Raw genomic sequence first — 26,842 nt, 5'->3', positions numbered from 1 at the left:
GGATATGACCATGGTTAGGAACAGAGACAGGACTCAGCCTCACAACCAGTCAGAGAAGAAAAGGGATATTTGCTGTGGTCACTCTGTGTAAGCCCAGCACCCTTGGGGAACCCATCCATAACTCAGAAATGCTGCCTAAGCAAGCAATCAAGGTGGATCAAGTTATCATGGCTTAAACGTCTGCCACTCATCAGCTGAAGGGAAGAACAGACTCTGGGCCCTGAAGGACCAAAAGGAACATGTCAGAGGTGGCTCACGATGCTGAGCAGAAGTCTTGGGATGCAGCCAGCTGCCAAGCTGCCCTTTGCAAATAGGCTCTGCCTTGCGTGAGGCTGCTCTCAACCGGCAGCGATGCTCTCACCTCCAACAAAATTTGGCTAAACATTTGGGGAGCCCCATAGGCTGCACATCAACATGGGATGGGGCAAGAAGACATCAGACGCCTGCAGGGCTCACCCATGAGGAGCCTGATGCAAAAGTGCCATTGCCCATCACTGTCCTTTGGTTAAAATTGCCAAAATGGACTTCGGTCCTCTTTAAAGAAATGTCCTGGGCTCCTCTTGCCAAGACCTGCCTCCAGTGAAGCAGCTGTGGGCTGTGAGGGGCAGCAATGAATGCTGCAGAAAGCAATCCTATTTCTCCGGTGTACAAGAGAAGACAGAGACCTTTTCATCTATGGACAAGAAGAAACTGTTCATCGAAACTAGTGAAGTTTGTGTCTCTTCCAAATGCCAGCGAGGAGCTTCACAGCCTTCCGAAGAGCTGGGCAAGGGGACAAATCCTGCAGGACTGCCATAATATATTACAAAAAGGAATAAAACCACTGACACTGCTACAAAGCATGGAAGCCTTTGTGCTGAACAATACAGGATGCTGCTTCTTTGCTCTGTCTCTCTGCCTTCAGCCTCCAGTCCCCATATGTAGCCATCCATTAGCCATTCTCCCCAGCACATGTCTAACACACTGGGTATTTTTTCTGAAACAAACATCCTGTGGATTGGAAGAAGGAAACCAGAGGCCTAGTGCTGGGGGCAGAGCACCCACCTTCACTAGATTTATGCCAGCGCAGAGCTGCTTGGCACACAGCTCTCTGCCGACTTCGTCCAGCTGCCTCAGGTAGCACAACACGTCCTGGGAACAGGTGGGGTGTTATTTAAGTCTGGTCTCCCACCACGACAAAGCATATTTTGGACGCAACTTGGGCTTCAGTCTCGGCTAGCTGCTGTACAACCAGCAGTCGATCCATCTGTGAAACCCAGCTCCTTGCAAGAGGTAGAGACAACTGCTCTATTTAAAGCTCCCACTCCTGGGGGAAGGTGAACATTTAGATCCCTGCTCATTTGACAAGGCTGGGAAAGGGTAGAAAACTTTCTGGCATGTCTGCTGCTGTAAAATGAAAAGAGATTAGGAAGGAGACAGACAGCTCCTGCCTGACTCCAGCCTCTACCCAGAGCAAAAACAGCTCCTCTTTCAGGAGATGAAAACATTGCAAGAAATTAAGGAGATGGATTTTTGAAGATCAGAAGAGGGGAGAAAGAGAGGAAGTATTGGAGTGAAAGGCAGGAAGGGAGCAGAGATGATTTACAAAGCCACATATCAGGAACCTCACTGCTGGAGTATGTGATTGTGCTGGGAAGTGTCACACAGCTCCGCTGGGAGACCTCCATGCTGTACTTCAGATAAGAAACCGAACATTTGTTTTTTATCTGAACTTCATAGCCTTTGAGATCCTGCCAGAGCTCTGCCTCTCTCCGTATGCGTATTTTTTCCAGTGTGGAAGCTGATTTTGCTTTATGCGTTTGCAATGACAGGTCGTGAATCAACACCACGGAATGATGCAATATCACAGCACAGGACACAGGCCATGGGATGTAACACATGGGGAATTTTTTGGTTTGGGTCCCTGCATTTAAGGGACTAAGAAAGAGTGCTAAGAAAAGCCTAGAGATTGAACTGGTTTCAAGGTTCTACTTATTAAGAAATATTTATCCGAGCCACAAAAATACATCAAGCTCACAGCACTTAAAATCCTTCAGCTGCCATCCATCCCACAGCTTCTTTGAGAAGCCATCCCCTGTGAAGCTATTGGGTCCCCCCCCCACACACCCCGTGTTTGCACTTATGGAATTGGTGCTTGCTGGGGAGCTGGTGGCTGGGAACTCTTCCTCCCTCCCAGGGAGGCATGAAAGGCTGGAGCTCGGCTTAGTGGCAGTGAGACACGGTCAGGGTCTGTACGGAATTCAAATAAAAAAATTACAAGCAGCAAGATTTCAAATTAACATCCTGATGCTTCGTGTTATTCTTCAGAAAAGCACAGTCCTGCCTTTGATCTCAGGAGTACAGGCACGCAGGACCAGAGCCTCAGCTACACAAAGAACCTCCTGAACAACGCTGGCAGCACGCACAGACCTCGACATAACCACCAGGTACATGGACACTCATTTGCAGACCCCTGCTTTGAGATTCCTGAGATTCACATTTTGGGACATCAGTGGGTCAATCAGGCCCCTACAGACAAGTAAGGGCACGCTGTGAAGTCTGGTCTTTGTGAAATCCAGAGCTTGTCTCTGGCACGATTTATTTTTCCCTCCCACCTGATTAATTCTGGGCTGCACTCCTCAGGCTCATTCCCACCTGTGGGACGAGCAGGACAACAGCCACCACTTCAATTCATTATGAAATGAATTCTTGATGGCAACTTTAAACTAAGTGCTGATTTGTTCCTCAGCATTAATAATTTTTCTTCTAGCTTAATACAGCTGTCCCCAACTTTAAGGGATTTTGAAACTTCTGGAAAACCATCTAACCAGTGGATGATGTTTTATATATATCTATATGCGTGTGCGTGTGCATACATGCTGACAAAATATAACTTGCTAGAATGATGCAGATCATGCTTTTTAAATGCACAAATACCAATACCTTCATTTTTAAGACAGGAGATTTAGAGCACAAGCACTATTGCCTTATTTGCAACCCTACCTAAATACTGAAACAGAAATTTAATTAATTGTGCCTTTTCAAGACCAAGTGCTAGGTCCTCAGGAAATGCGTAGTACCTATAAGTCCTGACATTTCAGTAGGGATGCAGAGCGCTGCACTTCTGGAAATGAGGGTCAAGATGTTCACACTGAAGGGAAGCAATTACAGTCAATATTTGAAATATGAAACGCTCCAGATTTAGCTTTCAAAATTCAACATCTTTCTTCAATTAAATATTCAATAGCCATGACTACAAAAATCTGATGCAGATCACAAAGTAAAGTACTATACTCTCTGCTGAAAGAGCATGTCAAGGCCAGAGTCAACAAAGCACAGCTGCTCCGATGCAGGTTGTCACAGCTAATCATGTAGATCGTTCCTCTGCTTTCTGTGTTGCAGGGAAAAATGCACCTACTGCCGTGTGAGAGGCAGACTGCTGAAGATTGTTTTTTACATACAAATTTGTGAAGTAGTATCAGTGAGTAATTTCTACTTTGGCAGATTCATAACGCCTTTTCATATGAAAATCAAAACCAAGTATAAGCTTGATTCCAGCGCAGCCCTAGATCATGCTGTTATACATGTACATAATAATAAAGCAAAACAGACACTAAAAGCATATCCTGGCAATAAATACTTTAGGACTTCATTAGAAAACCAAAAGGTCACACTTGATACACGAAAAAGTCAAATTATCCAGGCTGACATTTACAACTAATTTGAACTGACATTAGCATGAAAAATACAATTTTACTGCAAGAGGTAGCATTACCTATAAGTTTAAACGTGCCCTTTCACCATTAGTGCTGAAAACAAAGCAGTGAAAATCTCTGCAGCCCTGCCAATTAGATCTCGGTATTCTAGAGCGAAGCGTTACGAAGCAGACAATTAGCAGAAGATTTCAGCCCCTCATTACCAAGCCGAACCTACTAGTGAGAGAAAAAAAGCAGGCGAGCAGATGATGGGCTCGATCCAGCTGTGAGATATTCAGGCACCCATTACCATGCAACCACCGGCTTATCCACGGATGTGAGCAAATACCAGAGCCGATTTCGCAACGCACGCAGCGACGAGCCCGAGCATCCGTGCACCTCTCCGGGAAATAGAGAGAGCCCTCTGCCTGCCTGCTAAATCGCTGTCACTAGGAGAGAGAGAGACATTATTCTGCACAAAGCACCAGATCGTGGTGTGGACTTACTTCAACTGTCGAGGTTCGCAGTCAACTCCGGGCAGTAAGAGCCTCGCTGCCTGCCGTACGTCATCACTGTCCACCGAGAAGCTGCGACGGTGCCCCGCGTGAGCCACGGCAACCCGTATCCACTCCATCAGGGGAGGCAGCACAATGAACGGCCTGGGAAAAGCACACAGACATGAGTGCTGTGGTACAGCAGCAGCAAAATCACAGGTATAGGGTGCACGTGTGTGTGTCTGTGTGTGTGTGTGTGCAATGTACAGAGAGCACAAACAGGGAGAGAGAAGGGAAGATGCAAAACGAAACCATGGGAGAGCAACTGGCTCAGCAAATTTCACGCAGGTCTAAATCAAGATGTCTCGCCCTATCTCTAAAGCAGGATTATCTGAAGAGTGAGATTTATGAGCCACGCTCATCTATGGGGCTCCTGTGAGGTCGGTGCGCCCCCCCAGCAAGCCCACCCCCCACCTCCCACTTCACACCACGTATCCCAAAAAGAGGGCAGGAGCCCGGCACAGGACCACGTCCCGCTCTGGGTCACACACCGGGGCTGGGAGTGCTTCCCTGCTGCTCTGCAAGGACTAACCAGGGCGGAGAGAGGGGACCCCCACACCCCAGGGGTGCCAGGAGTGCAGAGGTGATGCGCAAGGCTGTCTCCAGGAGCTCCCATTGATGCAATGTGCGCTTCGTGCTTGGAGCTGAAAGCAGGACCTCTGCAGATGATCCCACTGTGTTGTTGAGGTTATCTATGTGCAGCATCAGAAATCAGCCCGGTTCATTTCACTTTTTCACTTTGCAGCCTACCGCTGGCTGTATGAGATTGCTACACCTTTAGGTACCACCTGTTTTGCCACTTGAGCAAAAATACACAAAAGTGCCCCCTAAAATGCACAGTGGGACTTGGCCACAGCCCCCTCTGGAGCAAGGTCACTGCCAGAGGCACAGTCCCTCACTTCACAGGACCTGGACAGCCCCATGGCTTAGCAGGAGCTGCCCAGGCCTTACACAAAGCACACAGCACACAGTTTGCCCGCATCTATGCTAAAAATTATTTAGGGATCAAGAGAAACGCACCAAACCATGAGTGAGAGCCTTGGTTTCAAGTCTGAGTTTAGAGTTAAAAAAATAAATACATAAAGCATCTGCAGCTGACCCTTTTGGAAGGCCCCTGCCTCTGAGATCACGGTAGACAAAAGCCACAGAGCAACACAGGGTGCAACAACAACTGCCCTTCCATCCCCAGCTGGGCTGCGTGGCTGTCACAAAGGGTATTCCTCCACGGGCATCCTCTGTGGCTGTACATAAAGTCTGGGTGGGGAAGGGTTGAGGAAGGGTAAAAGAAATCCCTCTTTATATAAATATAGTACAAGATTCTAAAGATTGTAAAATCATTAAAAAAAATAATAATTCTGTTCAAGAGCAACCTGTAAACTATGCTGGGAGTCCTGTGCTTAGAGAGGAACGCTGAAAACTCCTTAGACACAGCGAGACTGCTTTCCTCCAAACTGCAAAGTGGGTACCCCGGCTAGGGGATATTAACAGAGATTGTTATAATATGAGAGAGAGAGATGAAGCATATAAATGAGTGCTGTCCTCGAGGAACATCTGCAATTAACCTGCTCCCACCTTCTTCTTCTGAACCTTATACTTTTTGCTTCATTTCCTTCGTGGCTCTCCTTCCCCTCCCTCCGTTTATGAGCTCAGTATCTCACCCTAATACTGTTAGTGCAGCAGCATCCCCTGCTTTTGCTGCCTTCCCTTCTCCTGCTTCTTCTTATTCAATATTGCTTTCCCTGCCTTGCCTTTCCTTCCGTGGTCCCTTCCCACAGAGGAAAAAAAAAAAAAAAAGTCTGGATTGGATGCCCAGTAGGCAAATACTTTATATTTTAAATACATAATTTTACCCAAAAAGAATCCACCCTGAGAAAAACGATTTAATAGGATGTTGACTCTGGAATATCCTCATCCTATTTATAGCTCTTTCTGCCATTTATTTATCTTTTGAAAATTTGCCTTTACATAGCTCTGACATTAGTATTCTGAAGGGGGGATGAGACGTTTCAGAAGCACTGAAGGACGCAGAAGCCCTCAGGCCGCTAACTTTCCCTGGGACGCCGGCTTCCCAAATCGCACAGGCACGTAAATGCCTAACCTCCTTTTGAAATATGGCATCTTCTGCTGACTTGACACTTCCATTATTATCCCATTTAAATGCGCTTCCATCACCTCAAGACCAGGCTGCGTTTGTTTCTCAGCTTTTACCTTCTCCACACCTGCTGCCACCGTTGAAGCCGGCTGATAAGAAAAGAACAAATTCTCCCGCAGCCGCCGTGAAAAGATTTCCATAACCCAGCTAAATCGCGGTGACGGTCGGAGGAAGCAGAGTGAGTGCTTCTGTGCCTACAAGCGTGCAAAACACTAAGCTGGGAAGCACTGAGGGACAAAAGGGAAGGGAAAGCTGCTGTGTGCCCCCTTGGGGGGCTGGTGCCAAAGGGTTCCCCCATACCTGTGCTCGGCAGGGCAGGCTGCCAGCCCCGGCTCCCCACAGCCAGGTCTGCTGCTTGTTTGCACTCTCTGTGGGTTAAAAAGTGTGCATTTTTCACCCAAACATCGATCCGAGAGCAGGGCTGGCCTCGCTGGCTATTAGAGCGGAGGGTGAGGGGAACAACTGATCGGTGGGAGCTGCTCTCATCACTTACCGAGCTCATGGTGGAAAGAATTGCAAATCACACTGGAAGTGTAAAAACGCATATAATTACGCACAAACCTTGGTGCACTGGAAACGATTAATGGGAAACTAAATTCTAGGCTACTGTTTGCGTGAGTGAACACAGTCTGGGTCACAGAACTGCAGATATGCTTGTACAGAGCCTTCCTACAAAAATACAGGGGACTCAGGGGCTCACTCTTTCTTCTCCCCTCTTCTGCAGGTCAGAAACTTTCCCAGCAGAAATCCTGATCAGCTGCAGTATAGAGCAGGGCAAATAAAACCGTTTACGGGAATTGTACCAGCTTTGCTATAAAATGTCAAACTTCAACAAGAAAAAAGAAATAAACAGGACTGTTTGGTGCAGCATACCCTGAAAAGGAAGAGAACTGCTATTCCGTGGAAGCCGAGGGACTTTCTCCAATGGCCAGTTGCACTCTGTCCGCGAGGACATGTGATTCACTCTGAATATATTACATTCCTTTTTCCAGAATTACATTCTTTTTTCCAGCAAAAAGCTCTGCTACTGCATATCTGAGCATGTCAGGGAGTTCGTATTTTGAGAAGAGACCCAAATAGGGTTGAGTGCAATAGGTTAAAAATACCCTTCAAGAGTCCATGCACCATGTGAAGGGGTTTTGTGTTTGTCTTTTTTTTTTTAATGCTATTTGTGCACCAAAGAAGAAAGAGGAACACAAAGTTATAGGGAGGTGGCAATCCACAAGATAACGTGCCATCAGCAAGATATGTACCACTTTCCAAACGTCACCGTGCAAAAAAAAGAAAAAATGATGAGGAGAAAGCATCACATCACTAGCACACACAACTGATTTCTCTCTGCTGCACGAAGCCAGGCAACAACCAGGAGAGGTTGGTATTTTGTGTTTCAGAGCAGCCAAGCAGCAGATAGGCACCTTATACCTTTTGGAAGTGTGCACCTTAATCAGATCAGTCTGAGGGCAATATGAACCCGCTGGGCTGGATGGACTCTGCCAGAAGAGAAGCACAAAGACAGGAGCAACTCGAGTGCCACAAAGCACCCTGTCGGGGCAGGGATCCTCAAGCGTTCTGACCTCCTCCTCCAGCCCCTCTCTCACGTGCCCTCACCGCTAAATGCACGCTCTGGGCTTCTTCGATTCACAGCCAGGAAGCTAAGTGTGAGCTCCAGTCACGTCCCAAAAAAAGAACAGAATTCGGCACAGGCTCTGACGTTTGCCTGAGCTAAGGGAAGAAACGTCCCAGATGGCGATGCAGAGAGAGGGATGGGGGAGGAGAACAAGAAGAAGACCCCAAGAGGCCGGACCCTTCGACGCACTGTCCTCCAGTCTCTGGCAAGGGGACAGCCAGTTCTTCTCAGAGCCCTCAGCAGGCTCCGACTTAACCTAAAAAGGGAATTATCGGGGTTGCTCTTGCTGCATCAAGACACTTCTTTTTACAGAAGCAGCACCCCAGGCCTCCTTCCACTTCCACACCTTCCTCTTAAAGCCTGCGGGATGCACTGGGGAGGCGACAGCACACGCTCAGCTCTGGCTGTGAAGGCCAAACCCTGACCCCATCGGCTCCCACCCGCTCTCAGCATCTCTCCCTGCAGCCCAGCGCCCCACGCTTCCCTCACGACTATTTCGGGACAGCGGGGGGACTTGCAAGCTCCTTTGCCTTGCAGATATCCGCAGGCAACAACCAGGCGGCATCCCTTCAAACGGGGACAGCAGCAGCCTGCCTGCACACAAACATGAGATACTGAAGGAAGGAAGAGCAGGAGAAGCGCCCGCTGTAAAATACAATATGCTGCTCCAGTATCTCTGTGTGGGTCTGCAGGGAGGCTGAGGATGATTTCTGTTTGCAGGATCCTTTAGCTGGTGAGGAGGATGCTAGGTGTTTAGGAAGCACGGGTGTTTAAAACTGCATAAGAGTCCATGAGGGTGAGCGGTACTTCTGAGAAGCAGAAGGCCGTACCCTTGACGAGAAAATGCCTATCCACACAAAGGTAGGGAGATGTTTCTGCTTGCAGATATGAGTCAGCAACTTCAAAATTATGAAGAGATCTTTTCATTTGTTTGGCTTTATGCGTTCACGGGTGTTGTTAAAAGAAAATCCCAATCTACGAATTGAAAAGCACTCTCAGCTCTGACAATCTTTGTTTAGAAAGCATGATAAAACTATATATGAAATGTGAGTCCATTTCTTAGTGTTATTGGAGCACAGAAAAGCACATTTTCTCCAGTGTTTAGCACACATTTCAGACGGCTTTCTGGGCTGCAAAACGTGTGTTTTATTATTTAAGCCATCAGCTACTTGTCTTCCTCGAGAGCAAACAGCTCCCGTTGCATTCAGGAGGTCCTGCAGAGGGGCCTGGCTCTGGCACGCAACTGTCCCACGCTGGGCAGCCCCCCTGTGCCTCATGAAGCCCCTAAAAAAGTGGCAATGCAACTCATCTGCATTACATTCAGGCTGAAGGATCGATCCTTGCTCTCACACAAGCCTGAGAGGGACCTGCTCAGGCAGAGGGAGGATACCTCAGCGCTCGGGGCCTGCAGGAGGACATCTGCAAGTCACAGCCAGGGCCTAAACACGCAGTCCCCGCTGCCTCCTCTGCATTAAGGGGCGAGACTTGAAACACAACCGAGTCAGAGACATTTCCCAGGCAGTCCTGACATCAGATGTGACATGCCTGGCTGCGACATGCAGCCCTGGAAGGAAGCCAGCCCGAGGAGCGCTGAGGGGAGCGCGGTGCCGAGCGGCCTGGGCACCGCGCCGTTCCCCCGACGCTGCAAACAACTTTCTCTGTTTAAGAAATCCCACAGCGATCGCATGGACAGCTCGGGTCTAGGCTGATAAATGAGATTTAGAAAGCAGCCCCAGCCCAGCGAGGGTGTCGTGTCTGACAGCAGAGCTACAAACACTGCCTGAGCTGCTCCATGCAACATGTGCAATCCAGCGAGCTGCAGGCGGCTGCTGAAGGGATTTTAAAGAGTGGGAAGTTTGGTGTTTCAGATGCAAAGCTAAGGGATTTACTTAAGGATGAATTTGGGATTCCTTTTCAGTGGCTCCAAAAGAAATCAACCATGGTGTTAACTCAATTGCAGTGAGGGCACAGTTTTACAGCTGAAGTTTTCTACTAAATAGTGGATAAAACCTGATGGGGTTATATAGGGTTATGCCACACTGGCACATCAAGCACGTGCAATGCCTTCTGCACGTACAGACTGCAGGGTGAGCAGGTTTCATACCAGGACTTCCACATTCCCAGTTTTCGGGGAGAGATGCAGTGCTTGCACTTTACCTGTTACTCAGCAGCCTTCCTCATCGCTCGCTCCACTTTCTGCTGGCCTTTGCTGGCAAGTGGCCTGCCCACAGAGCTCATAGCGCCCAACAGGTCACCCCAGGGCTACGTTTCCCCAGATGCACCCTCACTGACATGGTTCTGTGGCTCTAACCTGTGCTACAGACACAGCTGCACCCCTTCTTAAGGTGCTTTATATCAGCTCAGCTTATATTATAGCAGCAGACCACTCCCCCAATTAAGGAGATCGCATCATGTTAATTAGCCAGGTACGCTCATAACTACCCAAGGCATGAAACAGAACTCAGCCGACAACCTAAACCCCTGCTGCTGGTCACAGCGAACTACAGGCTACAATTTTCAAGCGTGTACATGCAGCCAAGTTTGTATCTGTGTGCGTGCACGTGCAAGGCAGGCAGAAAAATGAAAAGCAAGCAGCAGCCCCTGGGTGTTTCGTAAGGGATTGCTTGGCGTTTGGGGAAAAAGTGGTGAAGGCAAGTGGAAAGAGGGTTAAAACCAGACAGGTATCCATCAGCTCAATGAAGACTCGAGGGGAAAAGACAAAGGCAGAGGTGGCAGAGGGAGTTAGTGCTCATCCAAGGCAGAGGAAACGCTGGGGAAGGAGCTTCGCTGCCGCGTGAGCAGAATTAATGGGTGGCGCTGGCCGGGCTGCGCTGCTGAGCCACCGCTTCTCAAGGAGCTGTTAATGGGGAACATGGAGAGTTAGGAAGTAATGAGGGCTTTGTCAATACAGCTGTGGGTAAAAGTGGGTAAGGAACCACTTAAGGAGAAAAGCGCTGCACAAATCTGCAACTGCAGATTTCTGTGTTTTCCGGTGCTTAAGAAATTACTTGCAAAAATGTTGGAAGTGTTATAGAGGCTGAGAAGCAAAACACAGCCACGGGACAGATCCTTTTATTAAACCAGAAGCAGCAAGCTAGAAAGAAATCTTGGCAGCAGAGGTCTAATTGACAATTCTCTCCTTCTTTTTTTTTTTTTTTTTAATTCCCAGAAGAGCAGAAGAATGAACAAACCTAATCTGCAGCCCCCCGCAGGTGGAGGTACCAGAGGAGCACTGACTTCACAGACAGCACCTGGCACATGACAAACGTCTCCTTTGCATCCCAGCTGGATGAGTTAGAGACAGCGGACCCCATGAACAGGTCCAAATCCTCTCCTGTACCTCCACGCCTGCCAAAAGAGCCATCTACATGGTACCTGGGGCCATCAGATAACCCGTCCCAGCAGGACTGGCTTGTGCTGGTGCCAGCAGCACAGCCAAAAAGGCAGGGAGTTTATTGAAAACTGATCAGATTGAAAAAAGCACGTGAATTTGGAGGGGGCGGGGGATGTCACACATCTGTCTTCTGGTTGGGTTTACTGGAGTTGAGGAAGCGGGGAATCTTTTCCAGATCTGCTGAGAAATCCTGGCCACTTTCCATCTCCCTCCTTGAAAGCAGCCATCCCCCCCTTCCCCCAGCTTCACGGCACAACCATTTCCCCCTTTTATTTTATGCACGGATAACCACTGTTATAAATACACCTCATTCTTATTTCTCTACCTCCGTGAAGAGCAAACGCTGAGAAATGCTCCCTAGAAAATTCTCCCTAGAAGTGAGGGCTGGATTTATTCAAAGGTAAACGTCCCCTTTTATGTATCCCAGGAAACTTTGCAGGAGGTACGCATTTTTTGTGCTAGGAAGCGCTAAGCCAGGCAGGCCCTACCACTGCACCAGCTGTAGGGATTAAGCTCCAGCTTCCCTCACCCAGCTGCTGCAGAAGCACACGCAGAGCCTTTGCAGCTCCCTAACTCAACTTTGCTTCAGAGCCCAAGTCCAGGTGGACTGGAGATGGGTGGGAAGGACAGGAGCAGCTCCTGTGGGGCCACCGAGACCTGCAAGCACTGGGGGAGCTCTCTGGTCACACTCCGCAACCCTCTGCAGCCTGGGCATGCACGGTCAGAAGAGGAGGCCAAAACGGTAGCCAAGTTGTCCTTACGTGAGCCAAGGACAGCCCCTGTTCCATGGAAATCCTGTCTATGGCCAGATCCACTCGGTTTCTGGCTTCTCAGCACCAGCAGGGACCCAGAGAGGCCAGGGAAGGGGGAAATTGCCTAGTCTGCCTTCCTTCTGTCTGTGCTTTTCCAACATAAAAGTCATTGTCACAGCCCGAGAAGATGAGAGGGAATAGGGAACAGAGAGAAGGCATAAAGCTTGCAAATATTCTGCATATAAAAGTGTCATGTTTAACAAACCCGCTCCCTCATAAGGCATAAAAACCCATCCCGAAAACCGAAAACACCAGAAATCTGTCACGGACCATAAAGCATGGCTGCATGTAGGGAACAGCACCGATAATCTTTGACAGAAAATACGAAAGGGAGGCTTCTCGGAGCACTAAATAGAAGTCAGCTGAACCAGGCTCCTTCCTGGGCAGCACAGGACGCTCGCATCCAGCTGGGGAGGCATGCTGCAGAGCACAGCCAGTGGAAACATCTAGGCACGTGTTTAAACCTGCATCACTTCCACTTGTGTTTTCCAGCGCTAAGTACTACCGCATGTTTGATTAGGCAATAGAAGGAGTATCTGTTCCTTCCAAAGCTGACCACAAAGTCTTGGCAATAACACCGAGTACTTACTTTGGCCCTAAACCACACAGCACAGTTGTTAAACCGGCCTTCCAAAGCGAGGCATCTTGCCAAACTGAATATTCGTAATAAAGCGCAGAAGAAAAATTGCATCTGGCTTTATATAATCAGTATTTCAATGGCTCTCACAAAGACAAGATATATTAAGACTACCTCAGGAAAAGGAAAACCTAGTAAAGCAAATGCTAGAAGAGATTTTTCAAATATTCTTGCCCTTTTTTCTTTCCACGGGGAAGTCTTTAGAAATCTTACAAAACCAGAGCCTCATTTTTATTCACTTTTCTAATCCCACTGGTCCCAACGGCATTACTCCCACAGATGAGGACTACAAATCAGGTGAGGATATTTTCTAATTTCAGTCCCCACTTTTAGCGCAGTACTAACCACAAACACTCTTGTTCACGAGTTAGTCCTTCTACTATGGAAAGGTTGGCTAGCAAATCACGAAATTACAAATAATTTTAAAGACATGAAAAAATAATTTTGAAGACATGAAAATCCTGGAGTTTTGTAACTTTCCTGCCTCCTTTTTTTTTTTTCATACTTGAGAAAAAACAGAGCAAAAAGAAAAACCATACTCACTGAGTGACCCAAACCGGGAAAGAAACAAAATGCCATCCGAAGGAAGATGGCAAAGTTCCCAGTAACATCATTAATGCCAGAGTTTCATCTTGCATGATTTTCTATGAGCCAGTATAAAAATATTTCAGTGAAGATATCATATTATATACCGCTCACAATTATACAGATGATGACATACTCAAATGCTGCTTTTAAGATGCAAACCCCACAGTGAAACAATAACCAAGCCCCGTACATGTGGCTGTCAGGGCATGTGTGCAAATCAGCGTTTGGCTCACAAATACGGCACGATATATAATATATACATCAGGATATAAATGTGGAGTTCAGCTTCAGAAAAAAGCTTGCATATGCACCACCATGATACACATCCTGAAAATAAATCTCCGTTGCTTTCCAAGCACTGGTCACTCCTCTCATCTCCTTAGCGGTGATCGCTGGTTTTGGGCAGGGAAATAGCACGACATGCCTCAGGCCACAAGCAGAGGCAGAGCTTGGCTCACATTACTAGAGAGGCTGCTGGGTTTTTGACAAGATGACTTTATTTGCTTGGCTGGAAAGCTGTCCTGGTTGCCCTCTGCTGTGCCTCGATGCTAAGCGACTGTTGCCCTCTGAGCGAGGGGATCAGCTACCCTGTGCCAGGCACCCTGCGTGCCCGTAGGCATTTGGTCACCCCGTCACTGGTTTCAGCAGCATCTCCTCCTCCTCCTCACCTTACAGAAGACCTTGAGTCAGGATGAAGCCGCACAATTGCCTCCCCTGCCCTGGTTGTCACAAAAGGGTGGATGAAAGCAGCAGAGCCAGATCTGGCCATGTCCCCAGCAGGATGCCTTGCTGGCCAGGCAGGGGTTCACAGCCCCCGGGTTAATGCTGCACTGGGTACACATCACGGCTGGGCACCTGGCATAGCTGGGGCCCTGCATCTTTAACAGCCCCTCCTCGCTGCACAGTACTCTATTCATTTTCCACTTCCCAAATCACAGCTGTCAGACCCTATTAATGTGTAGAAAAACACATTTAAACCCAAACCTGCTAGGCCCGAAATAGAAGTTCTCATTTTCTTTTCCAAAACACAGAATAGCTGAGCAACAAAGAAAGAAAACGGAAATCTCTACCAAGTGCACATCTGGAATCAATTTGCTGTATGTAGCCACTGGGTGTCACTTTTGATATATATTGGGTCAGCCATGGAGCACTTCAGCAAGAGAAACGGATTTCAAAAAGGTGATCCCAAACCAAAACAGACTGCTCTGCAGCCTCCTATGCACAAGCTGTAATTAGCAATTAGCCAGCAACGCTGATTTATCAGCAAAACGTCTTCACAAAGATATTAAATACACCGTGAGGTGGCTCTTACCTCTCGGTCTGCAGCGTGACTTTGGACGGCTCCACGTTTGGGTTCTCCCACTCCATCTGCGGGCAGTGCATGAAGTAGCAGAGGGTGTACAAAGCCTCGGGCTCCCAGTAGAGCGACCCCTGCTTCTGGTGCATCGGCGTGCCGTTCCCGTGCTGCTTGGCGTTGAGCGGCTGGAGGTGGTGCATGGCTCGGGACACCAGGTCACCTGGAAAGCAAGATTTGGGTGAGCACCACGCTTTTAGCCCTCTCTCCTTCCTTCACACTGCCGCCTTTCCCCCAGTTTTTCAAACCAAGAGATGCACCAGGCTGTTTTCCCCTGCCGTTTAACCTCAGGTACGTAACCAGGAAAAGGTAGAACAGGATCCTGTGCGCTCATTATTCATCGCCAGTTCTGACTTTGCCTGGTTGTTTACAGTGTGGTGGCATACCTGGGCTGCACACAAGCCCCCGAAGGCCTGCAGGGACGCGTTTCTGTGAATACAATGCAGTCTCTGCTCATCCAGCCCATCCATCACCAGCTTCTCTACTGGGATCTTACAGGGGACAGTCCCAAAGGCCTTCCTGAAGACCAGGTAGCCAATATCTGCTGCTCCCCCTCATCTACCAAGCCAGTCGTTTCCTGGCAGTGGGGACAATGCAGAGTGGCCCCAAACTCTGCATTCTTGTGGTTAGGTAGTGCCAGGGAAATCCTGGGGCAGCCACGCACATCCCGGCACACTGCCCTGGGTGCCTGCCCAAGTCCCAGCCCCTTACCCCATAGGGGTGGTTGCTGCCCCCAAAACAAGGAGGGCCACACCTATGGATGGACCTGTGAGCAGAGCTGGTCCCACGGCTCTGAAAAACGAGGCTTCAGGCAGTACCATCAGGAATGTGCAAGCCGAAATTACAATTTTTAAGCCCAGGCTGGTCTAGAAAGCATCATAATGTTAGCAGAACAGGAAATCTGAGATGCGAGCCCACCTGAGCTGTTCAGGGGACCAGGGAACAGAAAATGGCCCATCAGAAAGATGCTCATTGTCTCCCTCTACGATCATGTGGTGCCGAAAGTTTCCTCGCATTACAGGTAAGGGAAATAAGCTGCAACATGCAGGCCGTGATCGGCAGACCCAGCAAATGAGATTCGGTTAGCAGGCAAATGTAGAGGCAGGAGCACCGACTCTCTAAGCACTATACTGCTTGTAACTAATTAGCTAAAGGATGTCCCTCTGAGGCAGTGGATTTTACGATGTTAGCTGTCTAGTGACCACTATATAAAAGGCAGCAAAACAATTTTGGTCATAAACGGCCTGTTTTCACGTGTTCAAATCATTCTGAAGGTTCTTTGGGGGAAAATAATGATTTCTGATCAAATCAGATGGTTTGTTTTAAATGAAAATCTTAGCAAAAGCCCTTTGGGTCATTCTTGAGCTATACAAAAGCAAGTGATAGGGAAAAGAAGGCGTAATTTTCCCATTCGAAGAAAAACTCACACACTTCCTTTTATTTAGTTTTCCCAAATGACCACTGAGTACTGAAACTTGGAAGGAAAAGTTGGAAACGTACACTGAGGTAGGAACGTAACACCAGCTCTGAAAACAAACCAAAACAACAAAAAAAAAGCTGAACAATGAGCCTACAGACAAACTTCAAGAACCGTTTTGCTTGTGTGCAAGGCAGAGAAAAAGCTTTTTTTTTTTTTTCCCCAAAAAAATCCCACCCCTGTTAACACATCACAGTACCTCCTCTCTCTGTCCAGCCTGACTTGCACAGGGAACGCTGCTGCTGCTGCTGAGATAATGTGCAGCAGGGAGAAGAGAAACATCTCACCGAAAAACATTCAGCCCAATCCTCCAAAAACACAGTCTTAAAACCATGAGCAGACGAAAACCACTGGCACGAGAAAACTGCCGAGTCCATGATTTCAGGGTTTTGACACAATTTTTGCTGCACTCTGCAATATTCTTCTGATTCAAAGCTTTCATTTAAAAATAGTTTCTGCCTTTTCCCCCTGCCAGGAAATTGTCATGATAGGACCAATCTTGCAGCCCTGCATGCTCATAATTTCCAAGAGAAGCTGTGCATGCAGAAAGCCTGCAGAATCGGGTCCCCGAGAGGCACAGATGTGCCTCTGAGATGATTAAACAGTCCTGCTCAAAATCATCTGCAGTCGAGGAGCAGCAGTAGGAAAGTTTGGGACAGCCATCACTCATCCCGTTCTGTCACAGCAGAAGTGCATTGCCAAGACACACACGGGGACATTCAACTGCTTAGCAACATCACCGAGAGCAGAAGTCAAATCTTTTTTTCCTGCAAAAGGAATGAAGATTGTATAGAAGCGCTAAGTGCAACACCCAGGTTTAGCAATAATTGCAAAAGCAGAAAAAAAAGAGTTGCACTAAATTCAGTCTTTTCAGGCCCAAGGCACCACGGCAATGCAGCATGTGGTTACGGTTAAGCACACGACCAGTCCTCATTAAGTGGATTGGGATGGCACGCATCGGAGAACTCCTCTGGTTTCTGTACCACCAGATGAATAAAATCAGGGCACAGTTTAGGCCAAGGCTCAGTCAGCAGCATTACTTCACCCACGTTCCTCATCAAGTGCCGGGGCAGTGCGACTTGTATGACACATCCAGCACTGGGGGAAGCGGCACGGTGAGTAAGGAGCAGCAGCAGCAGCAGGAATGACGTGCGCAGGGCAGCCAGCTCAGCATCGCTGCTGATGCAAGCCTGGAGGGACTCGAGCCTCACTGGGATCGATGGCAAAACTGCAATCAATTTCACTACGACCGGGAGTTCATCCTTTTATTCTGTATTTCCTCAACTGCTTCGTAAGGAAGTCAAAGCAATTCATGCCATTAAAGCTCAATTAATGCTTCTTATGTATAAAGCATCATTTAATTACATTATACCAAGAATTGATCGGCTTAGATCTTGCTATTCCCTTTGCTATGTTATCTCTGGTTACACTTGAAATACAGGCTCTACCAACAATTATTATAACATTCCTCCATCAGAGACAACTCAAGGCTTAAATAATCAATACCTATAAAGCACTGAGCTTCAGAGAGGGCAGTAAGCAAGCAGAAAAAGCCACATTATGATCTTGCTGTCTACCAGGCGAAGCACTGAGCAGAGGACAGGGATCTCAGGTTTCTATTTCATTCCGCTGTGTAACCTTGCAGCAGCCACCGCACCCCCCCGAGCCCTTCTCCTCCTCCAGCCACATCCTGTTATGGAGCCAAATCTTCAGGGCAGAGCTGGGGTCTGTGCACATCGGGGCTGAGGATGGAGCTGGCAGGTGTGTGTGCACTGTACAGCAGTATTTATGCATAGACTGCAAAATGTAGGGTGGCGTAACAACTGGTTTGAGATGTACATGTGCTGTTTCAGACCCCAACGCGTTTTGATGTACCTGTTCCTCCTTGCTAAGGTGCTTTTGGTCCGCAACCCACCTGAGGGGCAGACCGGGGAACCCAACTGCCTGCTGGTGAAACCCCTTGCCAATGTTACTATCGTTTTAATTTAAACCAGATAAACATTTCCACAATTTGTGCAGCACGAGCCAAATGAGTCACCGCACAAACTGTTTCACTGGCAGAGCCGTGAAGAGCAGGCATCACATCGCGTGGGACGGACCAGGAGACGAGCAGGCTCGGGAGGGAGGACCTTGGTGCTGCCAGAGCTTGGGAGACAGCAAAGACAAGAGCAGGCCCCAGGCTGGAGATCGGCAGCCCTGAGGAGAAACGAGGTGCTGGACATACCTGGCAGCAAAGGAGGGGAGAAACCAGCACCACGCGAGCCTCCAGCATTTCGTCCCTCCCACGACCACGAGAGGAATGGCCCATGACTGCTGCTGTCAATTCAGAGCTTTGTAGGAAGGCAAGACCCACATACATTCGATTTAGAGATTCAGAGCATTACGTAAGGCGTGTGCCGTGACACGGGCCTGGTTTGAGGCCATACTGAATATTTAAGGAACAGCTCCACCGACTGCAGGCCGAAGATGTGATGTGACAGGGCAAGTTCAGCCGCACGGGGGTGGTACGTTCAGCAACCCACAGCACACAACCCGGCTGCTCGAGCCCTCTCGACAGCGACCAGCTAAGCATTTTTTTTGCCTGTGTTTGCCTCCAGTAAAAGCCGCTCTCAGCGCTGTGACTATTTCAGAGCCCAATGCTTACAGAATAACAGATCGATCCCAAGTCTTGTAATAAACAATGGGGAAAAAAGAAGGAAAACAGAGGAGGAAGGAGGAGGAAATCATAGATGTCCAACACCTGCTTCTGAGAAGCTTCCTACAGGATTTTATGATCTGGCTTGATGGACTTGATCATGGTTTTCAGAGGGATAGCCTTGCAAAGCCTACATTGTTCAGCTGGGTGTGTGCTTGCATAACCATGGCCATAACCACGACAGGTGAATGACAGTGGACAAATCCTCGCACAGCCACTCCCGATGACACCTACCTCAAGTTTTTCTTGTTCCAAGAACATGCTCTAAAGCCTCAAGAACAACTTGTAAACTGTTTTTGCACACTGATAACAAGGCACACACTTGTTCAGCCCACGTCTTTCCTTCAAAGCCCAGGGGAGGGACCCCAAATTGTCCTGTTAAGGCATGGTGCAAAGCAGCAGGCCGTGTTTCTGGCACACCATGTGATGGCCTCCTGCCAGCAGCACCCATCAGTGCAGTCACAGAGCTCTGCTCACCCCTCCAGGACTCTGGTTTGTGTGCAGCCTGTTCTGGGGAATCGTGCCCTGTGGTGGAGCTTGTTGACAGTGAGTATTGCTGCTTCGCTGTGCTACCTGGATGAGGATGAACATGTTCTCCCAACAGAGCAGGCCAGAGCCACGAAACGGACCTTCAGATCTGTCGATGTCCTTCTGTGATCTGTCCACATCATCAAGCGAAGTGTTGGCCGGAGAGCTGCACTCCAGGCGCCAACTTGCACAGCATGGCCAGCAGCTTTCAAAGTCTCCCCCATTGCAAGCACACGACTCAGATTCAAAACTCACTTTCTTGACATGGATTTGCTTCACAGCTCGGTGTAAAAACCTTGGATCTATGTATGGCTTTTGCTGAGGGCAGACTGTATTGAAAAAGTGAGTTATGAGCCTGATAATAAACCAAGATCCACCCAGGCTGATTGCTATCTGGTAGCCATGGCATCCTGCATCCTTCCCGCAGCATAGCGAAGTCTCTCCTCCTTTCTGCCTGCCTGTTGCATCTGCTTTCTGCACCGACATGATATATTGCTAGAGTCCCCCCAGGCGTATGCCTGTAAGCACACGAATGCAGGTGCACACGAGTGGTTTAACTGTGCCTGCTGCAGGACAGCAGAGTGCCTCCAGTCATCTGCTCCGCCGGCCGCCCGAGCCATCCACACGCTTTCGAACCCAGCGGCACAGCTCCTCCACACTTGCTCTGCCTCCGGTACTGCACCAAGCTGCGTGTTTCAAAGGCAGCTGAACAAAAAACTGCTTGAGGAAAACCCTCCCTCAGAAGATTTACGGGAGGTCTTCGTATCGTTATCTCGAGGCCCGTCTGTACCAGGAAAGGAGGCTGCAGAAAGCTAGGGAGGGAGCGCACAGCGCAGTATCCATCGCGTACCTTGACGTGTGTGTGCTCTCAGCACTGAGTATATTCAAACACGAAGCTGTGCTATTCTTGGCGTAGTGTATAATAGATTAAAAAGCCTGGGGCTATGGGTGCACTCGGGGTGCCGTAACGTGCACCCAGTGGAATATCCTGCCTGCTGCAAATTCATCACCGAGCTCACCTTGAGATAACCTCCCCATTTCTGTCGTATCCGCCTGCCTCTGGTGCCTGCCTTGTACCCCTGTGTGAATTTGTTCCTCGCTATGCCAGGCAATCTTTTCATCTCCTAACAGCCACTTATCTCTGCAACAGAAAAGCAGAGGAAGGAGTTTGCGGTCCCAAACTCTGCATTTGGCAGCAAAAGACAGGACCAGGACACGAGCAGCCAATTTCCAGAGAGCGGCTCCCCTGTGGCCTCCAACAGATCATTTAACCTTTTATCTCAGCTTATCCCACCATCACAAGAAGGTTCTATTTATATGACAGAGTACGTGTTTGTGTGCAGTTCAGTGTTTGCAAAGCCTTTGAAGACAGAGAAATTAAGGATTGGATATAACCCATAAAAAAGCCGCAGTAATAATTAAACCTTTTCAACTTCACATACCTACCATAATAACACTATTACCTTCAGAATCTCCTACCCAACGAGGCAAGCATAATGTTTACGTTTGATTCCCCTCATACCTTGTCAGCTCCAAACAAAACAGCCTTTGACTCAGATGAGCTATTCATCTGCCAACCTAAGGCAGAGCTTTCACTCTGTCTTTCTGGACCACCGTAGTTGGATTTTTCTTTGGCTTAACCTGGACCCACGTCTTTAAATGTTGAATTAAGAGTCCCGCATGCCTGAGCAGGCCAGCAGAAGAGTGCTCACCTTGCCCCAGCTGATTGCCTGCGGTCTGCACAGCATGGGCTGGGGTGACAACAAACCTAAGGAAGGGAAAATGCTACTTTAAGGGTCCATACCTTGAAGGTGATTTATGAGGAGTCCTGAGCTGATACATTGGGGCTACCAGAAGAGGGTGGTGGAGGGTTGGAGCTCCAGAATCGCCCACCCACCAAGGTGATGATCATATTGTCAGTGGTGATGGCTGTATTGTCACATCCAGAGTGCCCACTGAAGCCACCAGCTCTATGGCCAAACCCCACACTGCAGGGAGCACTGCCATCTGAACTGCGGGGCTCAGTCAGTATCTCTGCCTAGTTCTGCACTGCACGAACCTAACTGCTACAGAGGAAAAGTTTTGGTGCTCTCTGGTGCTGCTTAGTCTGAGAAAAATACCTGGCATACAGCGCTTTTGTTCTGGCAGTAAATAAGCACTGGGCTTACAACAATGCTGCTTCAGATGCCACCCTTCCAGCAAGCACCTTTAGCCTGGCATTTGCTTCTAAACCTGTGTTTAACCTCTTATTTACAAGACATGAATCAATTCGTAAAGCTCCTGCAGTCCTCCCTCCTGTTAGTTGTGGAGGATTGAGACTAGATGAAAAGGCAAGGGAGGAGATGCCGACTTTCATCATCTCCTTGGCTGGGGCTGCGAGGAGAAATGAAAAACAGCATTGGTATGTGCAAGCACATTGCTACTTACACTTGAGCAGTAACCCTTTCTTTCATCCCTAGTGTGCCAAGAGGTACTGTGAGCCTGTTATTTTGGAAACGTATACCTTCAGCACTGCGGAGGCAAAGAGAGGATGATGGGGAAGGGCAGCATCTTTCCAATGGCGAAAAGAAAAACCTCGCTGAGATTGAGTAGTGATGTGGAGGAAATACCAGCTTGAACATCAGATCTGGGAGCTGTTTAAGTGAAATATCATTCAAAGGCTAAAAAGCTCTGAGATCAGCAGTGTTAAGTAACATCCACATCTTCAGATTATCCTAGTTTGAAATAAAAGCACCTACTTATTGCTATTAACACTTGGGAGCAATGCCCCCACTCCTACCAGTCACCATGCTTTGCACAAGACTGGGTGGCCAACTTCCCACCCAGGAGAGCCAGTGAACTGCCCATCTCAGGACTCAAAGCAGTTTTCTTCTTCTCTGACCTAAGACATCCATGAAGACATGGTTTGGGTGGCATCCTAACCTACAGTTTAGTCCTCTGTGCCCCTCGATGACACAGTCCTTCTGGAGCCTTTCCCATGGCCTCATCATGGGGTGGTTTTCCCAGCTCGGCCCCACGCTAACACCTTATTCTCCCAAAGGCAGGAACATTTCTTGGTGCTGGGGGGTGCCCAGCATCCCCTAAAGCTCTGCTCCTCCTTGTCACCACATCTATGAGTACACGAGAGAGGGGGTCCTTCTTCATCCAGCACAGCAGAGACCTCCAGCTGTAAGGCTCACCCCTTCTGCATCCAGTCTCCGAGCTGGCACCAGTATTTTTGGATGGGTGATGAATAGGTGAGTTGGGAGTGTTACACAGTTAAATCTAACAAATGTCTGTGGATTGCAAACACGCACATAAAGAAGTTAGGAGAAAAATTCAAAGGTCAAAACGCAGTATCACGGGATCTCTCAACAGCCAGAGCTCTCACTAATATTCCTCCATTTATCTGTTCTGTCCATTTTTCCCTGTCTGAAGAGGAAGGAAATGAGAAACTGGAAATCCAGAAGAATTTCCCAAACTTTCTGAAAAATAGACCAGTTCCTGTTTTCCTCCAGGTCTGGTCTAGAAACATGGGAAACTAGGAAAAACTGGAGAAAAAAAAAAAAAGGCTTTGTCAAATACTTTTCTAAAAATAAACAGTGAAATACTGTCAGGCTACTGTTTAAAATCCTATTATTTCTGCTGTGCTTCAGTTCTTCCCAATGTTCTCTAAATAATATGCATTTCAAATGAAATTACATTATTTTAAAACACACTGTAGTAGGCAATTACAATTCCTGAATACTAAATGCCAATATAACATAGACCAAATTTATTGTTGTTTCTTAACTTTGTGCCATGTTCATTATATTTTAATGAATAAGGTTTCACATTAATTTTTCAGGCCTTTTCCTCAGAATCACGTATTACTTCAGTAATTGCGTTACAGAATTAGGTCTCTATTCACATTCTCCTCCTGTGTCCTAGAGACAAAAGCTTGCTTTGATTTTCCCAAAGTCAGCAACATCACTTCTTCTTCCTGGTTTTGGGAGAGCTGCACTACGTTGTTCAGTGACAACCAGTGCCCACACCACAGCATCCAACCTGCTAACCCTATGAGATGCCAGCAGAGGTGCCACCAGGCCTGGGCAAGCAAGGTCTGGGGGCACCAGAGCAGTGTCCATGAGTCTGGTTGCACCTGAGGACCCCTCACTGAAAGTCAACCTTCACCTGCACAAGGGATGTTGGTACCATCCCTCTATGGCTGTGTTCATCACCTCCATTTTCCCTTTTTTCTCTCGCCTCTGTCCCCATCTGGGGAGATGCAGCCCACCTAAATGGTCTTTTCTAACGTGTTGTCAGCACACCTGAACAAATGCTGATATCGCTTATCCTCAAAAATCCTGGTGAAAGCATCCTAAGAAGCAGTTCTTCACCAGTACGACAGCAGATCCAGCACCTGTCTGCCACGCCAGACAATTTCTGTATTGCTTAAAGGAATGACACGGCCAAACCAAGTAGCACAAACCGCCAGAGAGACACCAGTAATTCCTCTTACGCTGCAGCTAAAAGGCAGGACTTTTCCCCAGAAAATCTTCAGCCCTTTTACTGCGTAACCACTCATCAGTCCTCAACGGAAAAGGAAGAGGAAAGAAAACAGGAGTAACAAAACTGGGGGGAGAGAACATGAAGGTAGCAGACAAAATGAGGGTACCACGTACAGGAGGCGAGGCTACCACACCACACCGTGCTTTCCGCTTAGGATAACTCACTCTATTTCCCACCTGGGACAGAGACAAAGGTTGGGAAGAAACTGAGCAGATTTCAGCAGAAATACAGACGCCAGCCAGTCAGCGGGCCCCGCTTGCCAGCTGTCATCTTCCAAGGGACAGATTCGATTTCCCGTTGTCCACATCACCAGCAGCTCAGCTCGGCAGCTGGTCATGCTGCTCCGTGCGAGGATGCCAGGCAGAACCGAGAGCAAGGGATGTCTTTCCTCCGTGTACGTGCGCTGGTTAATTCTGCATGCTTGCAACACTTTAATTATTAATGTTGATAAACTATAGGAAATCTCATTCAATTAGAATTACTGGGATTCTTCCCTCGGAGATAAAATGAAGTTGCTTTATTGCAAGATCACTCTGCCCTTGTTTTTTTTTCTGTGCAGTTATGGAGAGCACGGAAATTAAGTCCTGGCTCCTGGGACGTTGCTTGTGGACACATGCTCGGGGTCTACTCGCTATGCTGCTCCAGCAGGTCAGGCTTTTGTCCTTGCCACTCCTGGTTTCCACCTCCCCCTCCTCTTTACAAGTGCTATCCTCTTAATTTCCTCCCATTTCAGAGTCTCACCCATTCCCTTGATTCACCCCCACAAGAGCGGGGGCTTTGACATACGTAACCCTTCCCTCACATCCCACTTCTCCATGCCAGAGCTTGCTACATCCTCTTCTCTCTCTGCCGTGCCAATTCTAAGGCTCTACCACCTCCCACCCCCCACTGTGGCAATGATAAATCCCCCTTCACCTCCTCCCTCCCCGCCGACGTGCTGTGATGCCCAGGTGCTCCCCCCTGGCTCATCCCCGCTGCTCCAGGTCCTTCCCCCACGCTGCAGCTCCCCAGCCTCCCTCCACAGCATCGGCCCCCTTACACCCCCTTGTTTTCCTTCCTCTTGACAATTTTCCCCTAAATCCATCAGGTTCTGCTCACCGTGACGCCCTGCGCTTCCCTCGATGCTCCAGGACTGAGTTTTGAACTCTACACCAGCATTGTTCCACGGCACAGATTTTTATCCGATCGAGCAGAAAGCCTTGCAAGCTTTGCCAATTACCACTACTCCCACGATTTCTTCCACGACATGCATCTGCTTGCAGTGGATGGGGAGGTGCCCCCAATTGTTGTCCAGAGGGCTTTCTGGAGTGCTGTCAGCCTGCTGAGAGTGCCAAGCTCTCTCTGACAGCTGCATCTAACTCCCACTGATGCTGTTTTCTTCAAGTTGGCCACCCTGAAGTGTTTTGCCTGTGCTTGGAGTCAACAGATAGACACAAAGCAAGCCATATTCGCCAAGCACTTGAATCTGAGGTAGGACTTAGAGATGATAGATTTCTAAATTTAAATGGAAATTTAAAAAATAAATAAGTGGGGGTGTGGGGAGGATGCTAAAGATCCTGTTTTCTGTATTGCATACAGTGAAACAAACAAAATAAAGCAAAACAGAACAAAAAACAAACCTGAAATATCCATAGGTTGCTTATTTACTAAAACACAACCATACATACTTGAAGAGAGAGAGAAGTATCATGCATAATTTACTTGGCATATGGAAAGTACTGTTGTGTATGTCTCGTGTGAAATAAATAAGCATAAAGTACTTAATTTGAATAACACCAAACACCTGATTCCAGAGGCTGAGCAACACTTCACGCTAAGGCATGCAAGTGCTCTTGGCTTGTTGACGTTTCACCAGAACACAGGAAAATTAGCAAGTTGAAAGCAGAAATTCATACTGCGGCTTGCAGACAAACATTCATGGTGAATCCACGGGGCTCATAAAAACTGAGCCCTGATGATATGAAATAGCTACAGAGGAGGCTCCCAGTACTACAGAAAAGGCTGAGAAATTGTACCTAAGATCCCAATGTGCCTTCTGTACGATGTCCATCACACAACATCCAGTATTAAGAACAGCAAGCTGGGCTGCACGTATTTTCTTATATTTGACTCTGCAGTTTCTCCCCAAAAATTCATAGTAGAGATCAGGAAAAAAAAAAAAAAAAGTTTCCCTGCCCATCACTCTAACTGTACTGTAAACATGTGATTGGAAAGCTTCTGTCCTAATAAAAAATCTCCCGAAGACCCTCCTGTTAACTGCAAAATCCATTCTGTATGGAAATGCACATATAGCATTTGCCTTCTGCCAACAAGACATCTAGGTAGTATTCAGAAAACTGTAAATAATTCATTTGTGCTGTAATCAAAATGTTCAGATTTTTACAGGTATCATAGCTTATCACCTTTCTCAAAAAGTGTTTTGATTAGTAACAAATAATTTATCTTCCAGGTGCTAATTGCTCTGGTTCAGGTTTGAGCTGTGCTTCTGTCCTCTGCTGAAACTGGAGGACAAGAAGAGTGAAGAACTTTCTGTAATGCAGACAGAATGAGCTCTGCTTTAATTTGTGACTCTATACCCCTCATTTATTGAAACATTCAGCTTTTTTTTTGGCCAGCCCATCTCAAAACGGGCAACGCAATGAAATGAGACAGAACACCAGTATGTCAGACACTTACAAGTCTGACCAAGCTGTGAGGTACTCTCAAATGCAACATGAAATAAAGCATCCCTCACCTTTAGAAATGAGAGCAGTGGGTGCAAACAAGTTGTAGCCATTGCTATGAGACTGCGCAAGACTTTTTTCCTCCTATCGATTCACA

General features: G+C 47.9%; 1 protein-coding gene and 1 long non-coding RNA gene across 6 annotated transcripts in view; one reads left to right on the top strand and one right to left on the bottom strand.

The window, feature by feature from the left end:
* The window catches only part of ABTB3 (ankyrin repeat and BTB domain containing 3), a 160,965-nt gene that overhangs the window by 43,167 nt on the left and 90,956 nt on the right, over window positions 1–26,842 (bottom strand). For all 5 annotated transcript variants that reach the window (XM_068664781.1, XM_068664749.1, XM_068664765.1 and 2 more), the window contains exons 3-4: window positions 14,751–14,955; window positions 4,181–4,333 (exon numbers count right to left, since the gene is read on the bottom strand). In XM_068664781.1, the coding sequence (XP_068520882.1) occupies window positions 4,181–4,333; window positions 14,751–14,955 (358 nt within the window). The remainder of the gene's footprint in view (window positions 1–4,180; window positions 4,334–14,750; window positions 14,956–26,842) is intronic.
* LOC137846702 (uncharacterized) lies at window positions 4,255–12,570 on the top strand. Its single transcript, XR_011090607.1, has 2 exons — window positions 4,255–4,387; window positions 11,177–12,570. It is a non-coding gene; the product is annotated as an uncharacterized lncRNA (long non-coding RNA).

The sequence above is a fragment of the Anas acuta genome, chromosome 1, assembly GCF_963932015.1.
Source record: "Anas acuta chromosome 1, bAnaAcu1.1, whole genome shotgun sequence".
NCBI classification, from domain to species: Eukaryota; Metazoa; Chordata; class Aves; order Anseriformes; family Anatidae; genus Anas; species Anas acuta.
The sequence above is the reverse complement of the archived record's forward strand: the minus strand, read 5'-3'. Positions and strand labels throughout refer to the sequence as shown.